The 15,424-nt window shown below is 46.4% G+C and overlaps 1 protein-coding gene across 7 annotated transcripts in view; it reads left to right on the plus strand.

Annotated features, from left to right (window-relative positions):
* Positions 1 to 14,891: 14,891 nt before the first annotated feature.
* The window catches only part of ACOX2 (acyl-CoA oxidase 2), a 30,795-nt gene continuing 30,262 nt past the window's right edge, over positions 14,892 to 15,424 (plus strand). Inside the window, exon 1 of one of the 7 annotated variants that reach the window (XM_061397409.1) lies at positions 14,892 to 15,014. In XM_061397409.1, the coding sequence (XP_061253393.1) occupies positions 15,004 to 15,014 (11 nt within the window). In that variant the 5' untranslated portion in view covers positions 14,892 to 15,003. The other 6 variants (XM_061397405.1, XM_061397406.1, XM_061397407.1 and 3 more) reach the window with 6 other exon arrangements.

The following is a 15,424-nucleotide window of genomic DNA, read 5'->3' on the forward strand; positions in this document are numbered from 1 at the left end:
CGCCACACAGGGAGAACAAATGCTGTCCACACAGCTCAGCCGGGAGGGACCACTGGAAGGCCGCGTCCGCTCTCTCCCGGACTCTGCCCTGCATGCCTTTGCCTTAGCTGATTTTAATCTCTATCCTTTTGCAGTAAACAACCATGATCACAAATCAAATAGCTATCCTGAGTTCTGAGTCCCTCAAGCAAATCCCTGAACCAGCAGGTGAAGCTGGGGACCTTCCAACACCCTCAGGTAAGTTCTCTTGTTGTTGTTTTTGCAGTTTGTTTGTTTTTTAATTACGAAAGTATGATAACACATTTACAGGAGATGTGGAAGATACAGAACAAAGTTACACACAGTTCCACTTAACTAAGTTCTGAAGACTAGTCAACAGTAGCTCCTTGTGGTATTTCCTTGTTTTCCAGAATTACACTACAGTTATGTAAAATGTTAACACTAGAGGAAGCTGGGTGAAAGGCATACAGAACCTCTCCTAGATTTGTGTAACCTTCTGAAAGTCTAAAGTCATTTTGAAACAAAAAGTTAAAAGCAAAGAATAGGGGTGCATGAGATAACTGTCGAAGCTGACTGTTAGGTACATCTGGAATCATTATATTGCTCTCTCCACTTGTGCACAGGTTTTTAATTTTTTGTAATAAAAAAAATTATTTTTTTAACTAGAGGAGTCAATAGTTTGGTGCAACAAATTGAAAGGATCCCATCCAAAACATACAAAGCAGAGTCAACAGCAAAGTCAATAAAGAAACCTTTTAAACACAGAATTCACTAAACCGTAGAGGAACCGGCATCCTGCCCGCCCCCACCTCCCACCCCTGCCCCAGCAGCAGCTGCACGCCAGCGGGCCCAGGCCAGCGCCCCCAGCCCAGCGCACTGCGCAGCTGCGAGCCTGGCCGGGCACGTGTGCACACCCCGCCCCGCCGCTGCAGTCCCGCCACAGCCAGCAGGTTGTGCAGCCCACATGAGGGATACCCCCTGAGCGTCCACTGTGCATCTGAGCCCCACGAATCATCTCCTACACAAGAGTACTCCTTCAAGACTGGGAGAGGTAGCTGTCCTGAAAAATATATCCAGACAAACACAGACAGATCAAATGAGGAGACAGAGGAACATGTTCCCAACCAAAGAACAAGATAAATCCCTCAAAAAAGACCTTAATAAGATGGAAGTAAACAATCTACCTGATAAACAGTTCAATGTAATAATCATTAAGGTGCTCACCAGTTTCAGGAGAAAGGAGGAACACAGTAAGAAGTTCAAGAGAGATAAAATATAACAAAGTACCAGAAAGAAGTTACAAAAGAACCGAAAAATACACTGGAGGGGTTGGGCAGCAGACTGGATGAAGTAGAAGAATGCATCAGTGAGCTGGAAGACAATGCAAAGGAAATCACCTTGGAAGAGCAGCAAAATGAAAAATAAATTTTAAAAAGTGAAGAGGCCTTAAAGGACTTCAAGGAAAACATCAAGTAGAATAACATTTCCATTAAAGAGGCCCCAGAAGAACTAGAGAATGGGCCAGAAAAAATATTTGAAGAAATAATGGTTGACAACTTCCCTAACCTAAGGAAGGAAACAGACATCCAGGTCTGGAAAGCTCAGAGATTTCCAAGGAAGAGAAACCCCATGAGAACCCACACCAAGACACTATACAACTAAAATGGTAGAAGTTAAGGACAAAAGAAGAAAGAAAGCAGCAAGAGAAAAACAACTTATTATGTACAAGGGAAACTCCTTAAGGCTTTAGCAGATTTTCCGGCAGAAAATTTATAAGCCAGAATGGACTGGTATGGCTTCTTTCAAGGGCTGAAAGAGAAGGGGGAAAAAAAAAATACAACCAAGAATTCTCTGCCTGGTAAGGTTATCATTCAGAATTGAAGGAGACAGTAAAAGTTCTCCAGATAAGCAAAAGCTAAAGGAGTTTATGACCACTAAACTAGCCTTACAAGAAATCTTCAAATAACTTCTTTAGGCTGAAAAGAAAAGGCAGTGATTAATAAGGAAACATATGAAAGTAAAATTCTCGTTGGAAAAGGTAAATGTATACTAACGGTAGTGGGTAAATCACTTATAAAGCAACAAACTATCAGAAAGAGAAATTAAGAAAACAATCCCATTTACAATTCCATCAAAAGAATAAAACATCTAGGAATAAATTTAACCAAGGAGGTAAAAGACAGCACATTGGAAATTAAAATACTGATGACACTGAAGAAAACAGAAATGAAAAAAGTATTCCCTGCTCATGAACTGGAATAATTAACACCGTTTACATGTCCGTAAAAGACTCTGATGCTGGGAGGGACTGGGGGCAGGAGGAGAAGAGGACGCCAGAGGATGAGATGGCGGATGGCATCACTGACTCGATGGACGTGAGTCTGAGTGAACTCCGGGAGTTGGTGATGGACAGGGAGGCCTGGCGTGCTGCGATTCATGGGGTCGCAAAGAGTCGGACACGACTGAGCGACTGAACTGAACCGAACATGTCCGTACTACCCAAAGCAATCTGCAGATTCAATGCAATCTCTATGAAAATTCCAATGGAGCTACAGTAATCAGCACAGTTCTGGTGCAAAAACATACACACAGATTAAAGGAACAGAACTGAGAGCCCAGAGATAAATCCACACATATATGGACAATTCGTTTACAACAGAGGAGCCTAGAACACACCGTGAGCGAAAGACAATTGATTAAAGAATTGAATATGAGACCTGAGAGCATAAAAATCCTCAAGAAAACTTAGGTGGTAAGCTTCTTAACACTGGTCTTAGTGATGTTTTTGCAGAACTGACTCCAAAAGCAAGGGAAACAGAAGCAAAAACAAACAAACGAGGCCACAGCCAACTACAAAGCTTCTGCACAGCGAAGGAGACGGTCAGCAAACTGCAAAGGCCACCGAACTGAACGGGAGAAGATATCTGCAAATCACATTCATCAGAACGGTATTCAAAACAGTAATTAAAAAACCCATAAAGCTCAACAACAAACCAACCTGGGCAAAGGACTTGAATAGACACCTTTTCACAGAAGATGCACAGCCAGCCAACAGGCACAGGAAAAGATGGTCAACATTCACTATTAGGGAAAGCAAAAGTGTTAGTCACTCAGGCACGACCGACTCTTTGCAACGCCATGGACTGCAGCCCCCCAGGCTCCTCTGTCCTTGGGATTTCCAAGGCAAGACTACTGGAGTGGGTTGCCATTTCCTTCCCCAGGGGAATCTTCCCAACCCAGGGATCAAACCCAGGTCTCTGGCATTAAAGGCAGATTCTTTACCATCTAAACCATCAAGGAAGCCCAAAACTGGCTTATGAGGAGTGGGATTATTACAGGGAAATGCAAATAAAAACCACAACGAGATTTCACCTCACATCTGTTAGAACGACTACTATCAAAAAGACAAAAAGTTAACAAGCAACAGAGAGGATGTGGGAAAAAGGGAACCTTCGCACACTGTTGGTCGGATTGTAAATTGGTGCAGCCACTCTGGGGAACAGCCTGGAGGCTCCTCCAAACATTAAGGATAGAACTGTCATACAACCTAGCTATTACACTTTTGGATCTTTACCTGAGGAACACAAAACCACTAACTTGAAAAGACATACGCACCACTGTGTTCACTGCAGCATTATTTACATTGGACATTTAGCTAAACGTCCATCAGTGGAAGAATGAATAATGCATATGTAGTGCCACTCCAGTTCTCTTGGCTGGAAAACCCTGGACGGAGGAGCCTGGTGGGCTGCAGTCCATGGGGTCGTGAAGAGTCGGACACGACTGAGCGACTTCACTTTCACTTTCATGCATCGGAGAAGGAAATGGCAGCCCACTCCAGTGTTCTTGCCTGGAGAATCCCAGGGACGGGGAGCCTGGTGGGCTGCCGTCTACGGGGTCGCACAGAGTCGGACATAACTTAGCAGCAGCAGCAGCAGAGTATCTGTATACAGTAAAATACTACTCAGTCATAAAATGGGAAATCCTGCCATCTGTGACAACATGGATACACACTGACGGTATTACATTAAATGAAATAAGTCAGAAGGAAAAAAGACAAATACCATATGGTTTTACCCTCATGTGGACTCTGAAACAAAAACAAAACAAACAAACCTATAGATTCAGGGAACCGATAAGCAGTTACCAGAAGAACAGGGGAATGTAGGGGTGAACCACGGGGTAAAGCAGTTCAATCGTATGGTGACTGACAGTAATTAGACTTGGGGGTGGTCATTTTGTAGTGTACATAGATGTCAAATTATAATGCCATATATCTGAAACTTACATAATAAAATATATACATTAAAAAAAAAACGAGCTTAATCTTAAGACAACCAACATGTGGAAACTATGGCAGAGAGAAATTAGGCATTAACTTCCCATAGTCATCGTCTTACTTGGGTTTCTCTTATCTTGGGCGTGGGGTATCTCATCACGGCTGCTCCAGCAAAGCGCAGCCATTGCTCCTTACCTTGGACGAGGGGTATCTCCTCACCGCTGCCCTTCCTGACCTTCAACGTGGGATAGCTCCTCTAGGCTCTCCTACGCCTGTGCAGCCACGGCTCCTTGGACGTGGGGTTGGTCCTCCACGCCGCCGCCCTTGGCCTCGGGCGTGGGGGCGTGGGGTAGCTTCTCCCACCCGCCGCCCCCGGCCGAGGGCTTGGGGTATGGGGTATCTCCTCCTGGCCGCTGCCCCTGACCTTGGACACAGGGTACCTCCTCTCGTCGCAGCCCCTGACCTCGGACGCAAGGTAACTCCTCTCGTCGCCACCCCTGACCTCGGACGCTGGGTATCTCCTCTCGGCCGCCCCCCCTGACCCCACGGCCAAGGTAAGAGGAACCCAAGTAAGATGGTAAGATGGTAGTAAGATGCCCTTGCAAGAGGGCATCAGAGGGCAGACACAATAAAACCATACTCACAGAAAACTAGTCAATCTAATCACACTAGGACCACAGCCTTGTCTAACTCAATGAAACTAAGCCATGCCTGTGGGGCAACCCAAGATGGGTGGGCATGGTGGAGAGATCTGACAGAATGTGGTTCACTGGAGAAGGGAATGGCAAACCACTTCAGTATTCTTGCCTTGAGAACCCCATGAACAGTATGAAAAGGCAAAATGATAGGATACTGAAAGAGAAACTCCCCAGCTCAGTAGGTGCCCAATATGCTACTGGAGATCAGTGGAGAAATAACTCCAAAAAGAATGAAGTGATGGAGCCAAAGCAGAAAGAATACCCAGCTGTGGATGTGACTGGTGATAGAAAAAGGTCCGATGCTGTCAAGAGCAATATTGCATAGGAACCTGGAATGTCAGGTCCATGAATCAAGGCAAATTGGAAGTGGTCAAACAAGAGATGGCAAGAGTGAATGTCGACATTCTAGGAATCGCGAACTCAAATGGACTGGAATGGGTGAAATTAACTCAGATGACCATTATATCTACTGCTGCGGGCAGGAATCCCTCAGAAGAAATGGAGTGGCCATCATGGTCAACAAAAGAGTCAGAAATGCAGTACTTGGATGCAATCTCAAAAACGACAGAATGATCTCTGTTCGTTTCCAAGGCAAACCATTCAATATCACAGTAATCCAAGTCTATGCTGAAGAATAGTAATGCTGAAGAAGCTGAACGGTTCTATGAAGACCTACAAGACCTTTTAGAACTAACACCCAAAAAGGACGTCCTTTTCATTATAGGGGACTGGAATGCAAAAGTAGGAAGTCAAGAAACACCTGGAGTAACAGGCAAATTTGGCCTTGGAATACGGAATGAAGCAGGGCAAAGACTAATACAGTTTTGCCAAGAAAATGCACTGGTCATAACAAACACCCTCTTCCAACAACGCAAGAGAAGACCCTATACATGGACACCAGATGGTCAACACCGAAATCAGACTGATTATTTTCTTTGCAGCCAAAGATGGAGAAGCTCTATACAGTCAGCAAAAACAAGACCAGGAGCTGACTGTGGCTCAGACCATGAACTCCTTTATTGCCAAATTCAGACTTAAATTGAAGAAAGTAGGGAAAACCACTAGACCATTCAGTATGACCTAAATCAAATCCCTTATGATTATACAGTGGAAGTGAGAAATAGATTTAAGAGCCTAGATCTGATAGAGTGCCTGATGAACTATGGAATGAGGTTCGTGACATTGTACAGGAGACAGGGATCAAGACCATCCCCATGGAAAAGAAGTGCAAAAAAGCAAAATGGCTGTCTGGGGAGGCCTTACAAATTAGCTGTGAAAAGAAGAGAAGTGAAAAGCAAAGGAGAAAAGGAAAGATATAAACATCTGAATGCAGAGATCCAAAGAACAGCAAGAAGAGATAAGAAAGCCTTCTTCAGCGATCAATGCAAAGAAATAAAGGAAAACAATAGAATGGGAAAGCCTAGGGATCTCTTCAAGAAAATCAGAGATATCAAAGGAACATTTCATGCAAAGATGGGCTCAATAAAGGACAGAAATGGTATGGACCTAACAGAAGCAGGAGATATTAAGAAGAGATGGCAAGAATACACAGAAGAACCATACAAAAAGATCTTCATGACCCAGATAATCACGATGGTGTGATCACTGACCTAGAGCCAGACATCCTGGAATGTGAGGTCAAGTAGGCCTTAGAAAGCATCACTACGAACAAAGCTAGTGGAGGTGATGGAATTCCAGTTGAGCTATTTCAAATCCTGAAAGATGATGCTGTGAAAGTGCTGCACTCAATATGCCAGCAAATTTGGAAAACTCAGCAGTGGCCACAGGACTGGAAAAGGTCAGTTTTCATTCCAATCCCAAAGAAAGGCAATGCCAAAGAATGCTCAAACTACTGCACAATTGCACTCATCTCACACGCTAGTAAAGTAATGCTCAAAATTCTCCAAGCCAGGCTTCAGCAATATGCGAACTATGAACTTCCTGATGTTCAAGCTGGTTTTAGAAAAGGCAGAGGAACCAGAGATCAAATTGCCAACATCGACTGGATCATCGAAAAAGCAAGAGAGTTCCAGAAAAACATCTATTTCTGCTTTATTGACTATGCCAAAGCCTTTGACTGTGTGGATCCCAATAAACTGTGGAAAATTCTGAAAGAGATGGGAATACCAGACCACCTGACCTGCCTCTTGAGAAATTTGTATGCAGGTCAGGAAGCAACAGTTAGAACTGGACATGGAACAACAGACTGGTTCCAAATAGGAAAAGGAGTTCGTCAAGGCTGTATATTGTCACCCTGTTTATTTAACTTCTATGCAGAGTACATCATGAGAAACGCTGGACTGGAAGAAACACAAGCTGGAATCAAGATTGCCGGGAGAAATATCAATAACCTCAGATAGGCAAATGACACCACCCTTATGGCAGAAAGTGAAGAGGAACTCAAAAGCCTCTTGATGAAAGTGAAAGCGGAGAGTGAAAAAGTTGGCTTAAAGCTCAACATTCAGAAAATAAAGATCATGGCATTCGGTCCCACCACTTCATGGGAAACAGATGGGGAAACAGTGTCAGACTTTATTTTTCTGGGCTCCAAAATCACTGCCGATGGTGACTGCAGCCATGAAATTAAAAGATGCTTACTCCTTGGAAGGAAACTTATGACCAACCTAGATAGCATATTCAAAAGCAGAGACATTACTTTGCCAACAAAGGTTCGTCTAGTCAAGGCCATGGTTTTTCCTGTGGTCATGTATGGATGTGAGAGTTGGACTGTGAAGAAGGCTGAGTGCCGAAGAATTGATGCTTTTGAACTGTGGTGCTGGAGAAGACTCTTGTGAGTCCCTTGGACTGCAAGGAGATCCAACCAGTCTATTCTGAAGGAGATCAGCCCTTGGATTTCTTTGGAAGGAATGATGCTAAAGCTGAAACTCCAGTACTTTGGCCACCTCATGTGAAGAGTTGACTCATTGGAAAAGACTCTGATACTGGGAGTGATTGGGGGCAAGAGAAGGGGACGACAGAGGATGAGATGGCTAGATGGCATCACTGATTCGATGGACGTGAGTCTGAGTGAACTCCGGGAGTTGGTGATGGACAGGGAGGCCTGGCGTGCTGCGATTCATGGGGTCGCAAACAGTCGGACACGACTGAGCGACTGATCTGGTCTGATCTGATCCCATAGTCAGGAGTATGGATCCCTGGAAGAGCCCAGGCTGGACCCCAGAAGTGCCCTGCAAGCAGCAGGGTCAAGGCCACCTTCCCTGTGGCCACCACCTTGTGTGCAGAATTGCCAGGGGCAACAGGAGACCCAGTGGGCCAGGCCCCCCAGTCCCAGCAGCAGCTGGGAGGTGATGCCTCAGAGTTTGGATCCTGCTCCCCTCAGGACACAAGCTGGACACTACCTCGGGGGCATGTGGAGAGGAGCGAGGCCTCTTCCTGAGCAAACACTGCACATCACAGATGGGAAAGCAGAGACCCACAAGGAGAGGGCGCCCTCTCAGAGCCCCCATATCTTAGAAGCCCTGCCATGACAGGAGCCCCGGGTCTCCTGACTTCTTTTCCAACTGTGCACAAACGGGTTAAGACAAGTCTTTACCATCAAAAGACCTGGTTCAAAATCCAGCTCTGTAACCTAGTCGCTGTGCAAACCTGGGCAAGTGACAGTTGCTCTCCGAGCTTGTTTCCTCCCCTGCAAAATGTGGAGCTGCGTCCTACTCTGCAGGGGTGCTGTGCAACGGAAGTGAGGGAACCTATAAACAGCCCACCGCACTCCCTGAGGCCCGGCTCCCCTCTGGGTCCTACTCAAAGCTGTGCCCAACGCCCTGCAGATGCTCCACAAACATCCGTGCAGGGAACAAAGGACGGGAGTGTGCGAATACTAATGCTGGGCATAAACGAGACGAGACAAGCTTCAGAGCAGAACCATGGTTGCTCACATGACACAGCAACTCTTTAACTGAAGAAACAGGGAGGGCAGCCTTCTAAGGTCCCGGAATATTAACGACTTGAGCTCCTGAAGGGGACAGAAGCCTTCAGGAGAGGCAGCAGAAAGGCTAAGACCCCTTTGGAGACAGAGCTCGGTACACAGCCTTTTTAGTCCCAGAGGCGTCGGCTCTGAGATTAGAGGACTGGGTAAGTATAAACAGGGTGGACACGTGTGCGCACGCACAGACACGCTGTAAGAAAGGTGCGGTCTTTTCTATCAAAGCAGAAGTCAGAAATGAAGAAGCGATTCATTCTTAGAAGAGGTGAACAGAAAGGTATAAGATGCCTAAAATGTTTGAGTAAGATTTTTGCCTAAATCTTGGTGGCTAGTTTCCAAGCCTTTGTTCTTTTCACTTCCTGATTCTCCTTCCTCAGAAGAACATTTTGGCAGGCTAACTTCTCAGGCTTTATCCTGGACAGACACAAAGAACTAAAAGGGTGAGGAAAACAGTTAACATAAATCCTCCAAGCAGGAATTTACAAGCCCTCATGGAGACCAATTGTTAAAAACAAAAACACAATTAGGCAATTAGGCAACGTCCGGGAGAGACTGTAATCCTGTGGTCCTCAACCTATGAGGAGCCAGAGAAGGGAACCTGCGTCTCCGGGATAAAAATCTAGGGGGCTTCCCACTCAGTGCGCTTGCTTCCCAGACTTCTGTCTGGAGCGCACCCTTCTACAGAAGTCAAGACCGCCTTGCTGAGCCGTTTTCAACTGTCTGTCTTATTCCTGCGGCACCATTTGAGAGCATGTCCAACAACAGCAAACCCGGTGGCGCAGTGGATAGGAATCCACTTACCAATGCAGGGGACATAGTTTCCATGCCTGGTCTAGGGAGATCCCCCAGGCTGAGGAACTAAGCCCCTACACCACAACTACTGAAGCCCACGTGCCTAGAGCCCATGCTCCACGACAAGAGAAGCCACCACGGTGAGAAGCCTCCCAGTGCGAAGAGAAGCAGCCCCTGCTAGAGGAAGCAGCCTCAACTAGAGGAAGTCCACACGCAGCAAGGAAGAGCTAGCGCAGCCACAAAGAAGTCATTTGTTTTCAAGTTCCACAAGCAAATGGGATCCAATTAAATTGATATAAACAAAGTTAAAAGACCGTCTATGGAATGGGTGAACATATTTGCAAACAATGCGACTGACAAGGGCTTAATTTCCAAAATGTACAAACAGCTCACGCAGCTTAGTATCCAAAAAAGAAACAACCCAATCAAAAAGTGGGCAGAAGACCTAAATAGATGCTTTTTTGAAAGACGACATACAGATGGCTAACACACTTAGAGAAATGCAAATCAAAACTACAATGAGGTACCATCTCACACTGGTCAGAATGGCCATCATCAAAAATCCTAAAATAAGAAATGCTGGAGAGGGTGTGGGCTTCCCTGGTGGCTCAACTGGTAAAGAATTTGCCTATAGTGTGGGAGACCTGGGTTTGATCCCGGGGTTGGGAAGATCCCCTGGAGAAGGAAATGGCAACCCACTCCAGTATTCTGCCCTGGAGAATTCCATGGACTGTATAGTATATGGAGTTGACTGTATAGTCTATGCGGAGGGTGTAGAGAAAAAGGGATCTTTCTCCACTGTTGGTGGAAATGCAAACTGGTGCAGGCAGTATGCAGAACAGTATGGCGATTCCTTAAAAAACTAAAAACAGGGTCACCATATGACTCAGAAATCCCACTTTGGGGCATATACCCAGAGAAAACTGTAATTTGAAAAGACACATGTACCCCAATGTCTATAGTAGCACTATTTACAATAACCAAGACACATAAGCCACCTAAATGTCCTTTAACAAATGAATGGATGAAGAGGATGGACACATATGTACAATGGAATACTACTCAACCGTGAAAAAGAATGAAGTCGTGTCATCTGCAGCAACATGGACGGACCTAGAAATGATCACGTTAAGTAAATCAGAGACAAACATCATATGACATCACTTACATGGGGAGACAAAAAAATGTTACAAATGAACTTACTTGGAAAACAGACTCTCAGACATAGAAGACAGACTTAAGAGTTACCAAAAAGGAAAGAGGGAGAGGGATAAATTAGGAGTATGGGATTAACATCAACACATTATTATGAATGAAATATATAACCAATAAGGGCTTGCTGTATAGCCCAAAGGACTGTATTCAGTATCTTTTAGTAACCAACAATGGAAAAGAATCTGAAAAAGAATATCTATATCTATCTATACAGAGAAAGATATACATATATATAAAAAAACAGAATCACTTTGTTATATATAAAAAATGCAATCACTTTGTTATAACCTGAAACACAACACTGAAAATCAACTATACTTCAATTAAAACATTACATCAAGGCAGAAAAAAATAAAGCAGAGAAGAATCAATAAACTTTACCAAATAAAAAAAAGAGGGTGCAAACTCCAGATCCTTTCAAGCACGGGCTGTGCCCTTGGGTAGAGAATACTGGTGCATCCAGCCAACTTTTGTTTATTTACTCATCCACCAAGTACTTACTAATGTCAAGGAATGTTCAAACTACTGCACAGTTGCACTCATCTCATACACTAGCAAAGTAATGCTCAAAATTCTCCAAGCCAGGCTTCAACGGCACGTGAACCATGAACTTCCAGATGTTCAAGCTGGTTTTAGAAAAGGCAGAGGAACCAGAGATCAAATTGCCAACATCCACTGGATCATCGAAAAAGCAAGAGAGTTCCAGAAAAACATCTATTTCTGCTTTATTGACTAGGCCAAAGCCTTTGACTGTGTGGATCACAACAGACTATGGAAAATTCTGAAAGAGATGGGAATACCAGACCACCTGACCTGCCTCCTGAGAAATCTGTATGCAGGTCAAGAAGCAACAGTTAGAACCGGACATGGAACAACGGACTGGTTCCAAATAGGAAAAGGAGTACATCAAGGCTGTATATTGTCACCCTGTTTATTTAATTTACATGCAGAGTACATCATGAGAAACGCTGGACTGGAAGAAACACAAGCTGGAATCAAGATTGCCGGGAGAAATATCAATAACCTCAGATATGCAGAGGACACCACCCTTATGGCAGAAACCAAAGAGGAACTAAAGAGCCTCTTGATGAAAGTGAAAGAGGGGAGTGAAAAAGTAGGCTTAAATCTCAACATTCAGAAAACTAAGATGATGGCATCCAGTCCCATCACTTCATCGCAAATAGATGGGGAAACAATGGAAACAGTGACAGACTTTATTTTGGGGGGCTCCAAAGTCATTGCAGCCATGAAACCAAAAGACGCTTGCTCCTTGGAAGAAAAGCTATTTCCAATCTAGACAGCATGTTAAAAAGCAGAGACATTATTTTGCCAACAAAAGCCCATCTAGTCCAAGATCGTTTTTCCAGTAGCCATGAATGAATGTGAGAGTTGGACTATAAAGAAAGCTGAGCACTGAGGAATTCATGCTTTTAAACTGTGGTGTTGGAGAAGACTCTTGAGAGTCCCTTGGACTACAAGGAGATCCAACCAGTCCATCCTAAAGGAAATCAGTACTAAATATTCATTGGAAGGACTGATGCTGAAGCTGAAGCTCCAATATTTTGGCCACCTGATGCGAAGAACTGACTCACTGGAAAAGACCTTGATGCCGGGAAAGACTGAAGACAAGAGGAGAAGGGGACGACAGAGGATGAGTTGCTTGGATGGCATCACCGACTCGATGGACATGAGTCTGAGCAAGTTCCAGGAGTTGGTGATGGACAGGGAAGCCTGGTGTGCTGCAGTCCACGGGGTCACAGAGTCGGACACAACTGAGCTACTGAACTGAACTACTTGCTGAGCTGGGGCTGGGACTGCATTCAGGACCAAGAGCAAAGCAGACACAGTCCTTGTTTTCAATGATACTTCAGACAAAAACCAGTAATTAAAGGAAAAACAGCCACTTCTCATACCGAGGGTGTGGTGTCTGTTTCCACCTCCACCTGTGACACCAAACATGAGGTATCCCATCCCAGCAGCAACCAGTTCTCTGATTCCCCAACACTGGACGTCCAAACATTTCCATTCGAATTGCCTCTGGGCGTCAGTGCAGACCCGAGGGGAACAGGGCTCAGTCCCGTGAGACTGCCCCTGCTTCCGACAACAACTGCAAATGCCCGGGGGCACCAGGACTTCTGACCTACCAGCTACATATAAATTCAGGGGTTCCCATGACCCCCTCCCAGGGGTTCAATAACCTGCCAGAATGACTCACAGAATTCAGAAACCACTTGAATTGCATTTGTGGGTTTATTGTAAGGGACCCAGTTCAGGAACAGCCACTGTGCGGGGGTCGGGGCGGGGGGGGAGGCAGGGCAAGAGGCGGCGGGTAGGACAAGATATGGCTGGGAGGCCACCCTCCCAGTGTCTCCATGTGTTCACCAGCTCAGAAGAGCCCTAAAGCCCACTGTTTTAGGGATTTTTACCGAGGCTTCACAATGCAGGTATAAATGGTTATATCATGGACCACTGGTGACTTGTTCAGTCTCCAGCAACTCTCCCAGCCAGGCGGTTAGCGGTGGGGGAGGTAGGAAGGACTGCTAGTCCAGCCCTAGCATTATTAAGGCTTGGTCTGTCTGACAGCAACTCCCCCCGCCCAACCCGAAGGTGTGTGCAGGCCCCCAGCCAGGATACAAAAGAGAATTCTATCACTCAGGAGATGACAAGGATTTTTAGGAGCTCTTTGCCAGGAACCAAGGGCAAAGGCTGAATCTATAACTTTTATTATACCACAAGGAGCCAAAGCTTGGAGCTAAGAAAGCAAGTCCCAGAGTTTCTAATCCAGACTAGCGTGACTTCCCAGAAGAGTGTGACACTGTGGTGAGACAAAAACTAGACGGGCAAAGCAGGAACACCCTGGGAACAGCAGCAGCAGCAAGAGAGGGCAAGGAGACCTTAAGTTCAGAAAAGTTATAAGTTCATTAGAAGCGGCTGTGAGTATCCAGCTAGGCGAGCCTGCCCATTCCTAATGGGATCCTCTGTTCCCGCAGCAGCTCCCTGACCCGGTCTGGAAGATTCCCAAGGGCAGGGCTGGTTTGGGCTTCCTGCTATGCCCAGCACTCATATCACCGTGGATTCTAAAAATAAATACTGACAAATAACCGAATCTGCGCATCCTGCACAAGCCGAACCTTCACACGTGCACGCGTGCTAAGTCGCTTCAGTCGTGTTCGGCTCTTTGCGACCCCCATAAACTGCAGCCTGCCAGGCTCATTCTATGCGATTCTCCAGGCAAGAATACTGGAGTGGACTGCCATGCTCTCCTCCAGGGGATCTTCCTGACCCAGGGATCAAACCCATGTCCTTACAACTTCTGCACTGGCAGGCAGTTTCCTTACCACTAGTGCCACCTGGGAAGCCCAATATGGCACATGCAGAGCAACTAAGCCTGTGCCGCAACTATCGTGCTCTAGAGTCCCCGAGCCACAACTACTGAAGCCCAAGCGCCCGAGAGCCTGTGCTCGGAAACGAGAGACGAGAGTGGCCCCCGCTCCCCACAACTCGAGAAGGCCCATGAAGCAATGAGGTCCCAGCACGGCCAAAAATGAAGAGCTTTTTAAATTTATTTTTAAAAAAGAAAAAAACAAAAAGAGCTTTCCTTCATCCTGTGAGTTATAGTTAAGGGAAAGGAGTTAAGAGAAGTGGTCCCCCAAGAGGCACACCTCCAGGATTTGCACCCTGGTCTCTGACTCTGGGTACAACCTGTGGTGTTTTTTTATTTTTTTTTTTTACACAGAGTGAAACCATGTGCATCTGACCAGGACCAGGTTCTGGGAGGCTGCCGGATGGGCAGTGAGAGGAAGGGGAAGACAGAGGCTTGGAGGCTGGCACTGAGGTGCTGGGCCAGCCTGGTGCTAAGCTATCTGTCCCACTTCACACCCTCTGAGCCATCCTCCCAGGGCAGACCCGGCCGAGGCAGAGCCCGGCCACACCCAGCAGAGGGAGCCTGGCAGGCAGTGGACAGCGCCTTCTGTCTTCTGTGGTCCAGCCCCTCCCAGGGAGGAGACAGGGGCTGGCCGAGCCGCGCTGAGAGGCCTGGGCCACGGCTGCGGAGGTCAGGCCAGGCCTACCGTGCAGGCATGGGACAGAGGTGAGTCAGGGGCACCGGAGGGAGTGGAACTCACTGCGCACTTGCCGCCACCCCTACGGACTCTGAGTCCGTCCTTCCCCGGCCGCCTGCTCCTAGACGCTCCCTGGGAGCCAAGTATGAGCGCCACGGCTCGAATGTGACCGAGATCCTGGCCCTCAGGTAGACACAGCAATAAACAAACAACAAAACAGTAAATGAGCAAATTATCTTGTATGTTACGATAAGGGATGCAGAGGAAACCCAGAGCAGGGTGAGGGGGGCTGGGGAGGCTAGAGGAAGGGGTGGTCAGGTGGGCCTCACTGACAAGATGGCACAGACCAAGGAGTTGCACAGGGAGGCAGGGAGCGGTGAGAACATCGGGAAAGAATGTTCTGGGCGGAGGACACAGCCCTGGCCACTGGAGGGGGTGA

Source organism: Bos javanicus, chromosome 22 (genome assembly GCF_032452875.1).
Source record: "Bos javanicus breed banteng chromosome 22, ARS-OSU_banteng_1.0, whole genome shotgun sequence".
NCBI classification, from domain to species: Eukaryota; Metazoa; Chordata; class Mammalia; order Artiodactyla; family Bovidae; genus Bos; species Bos javanicus.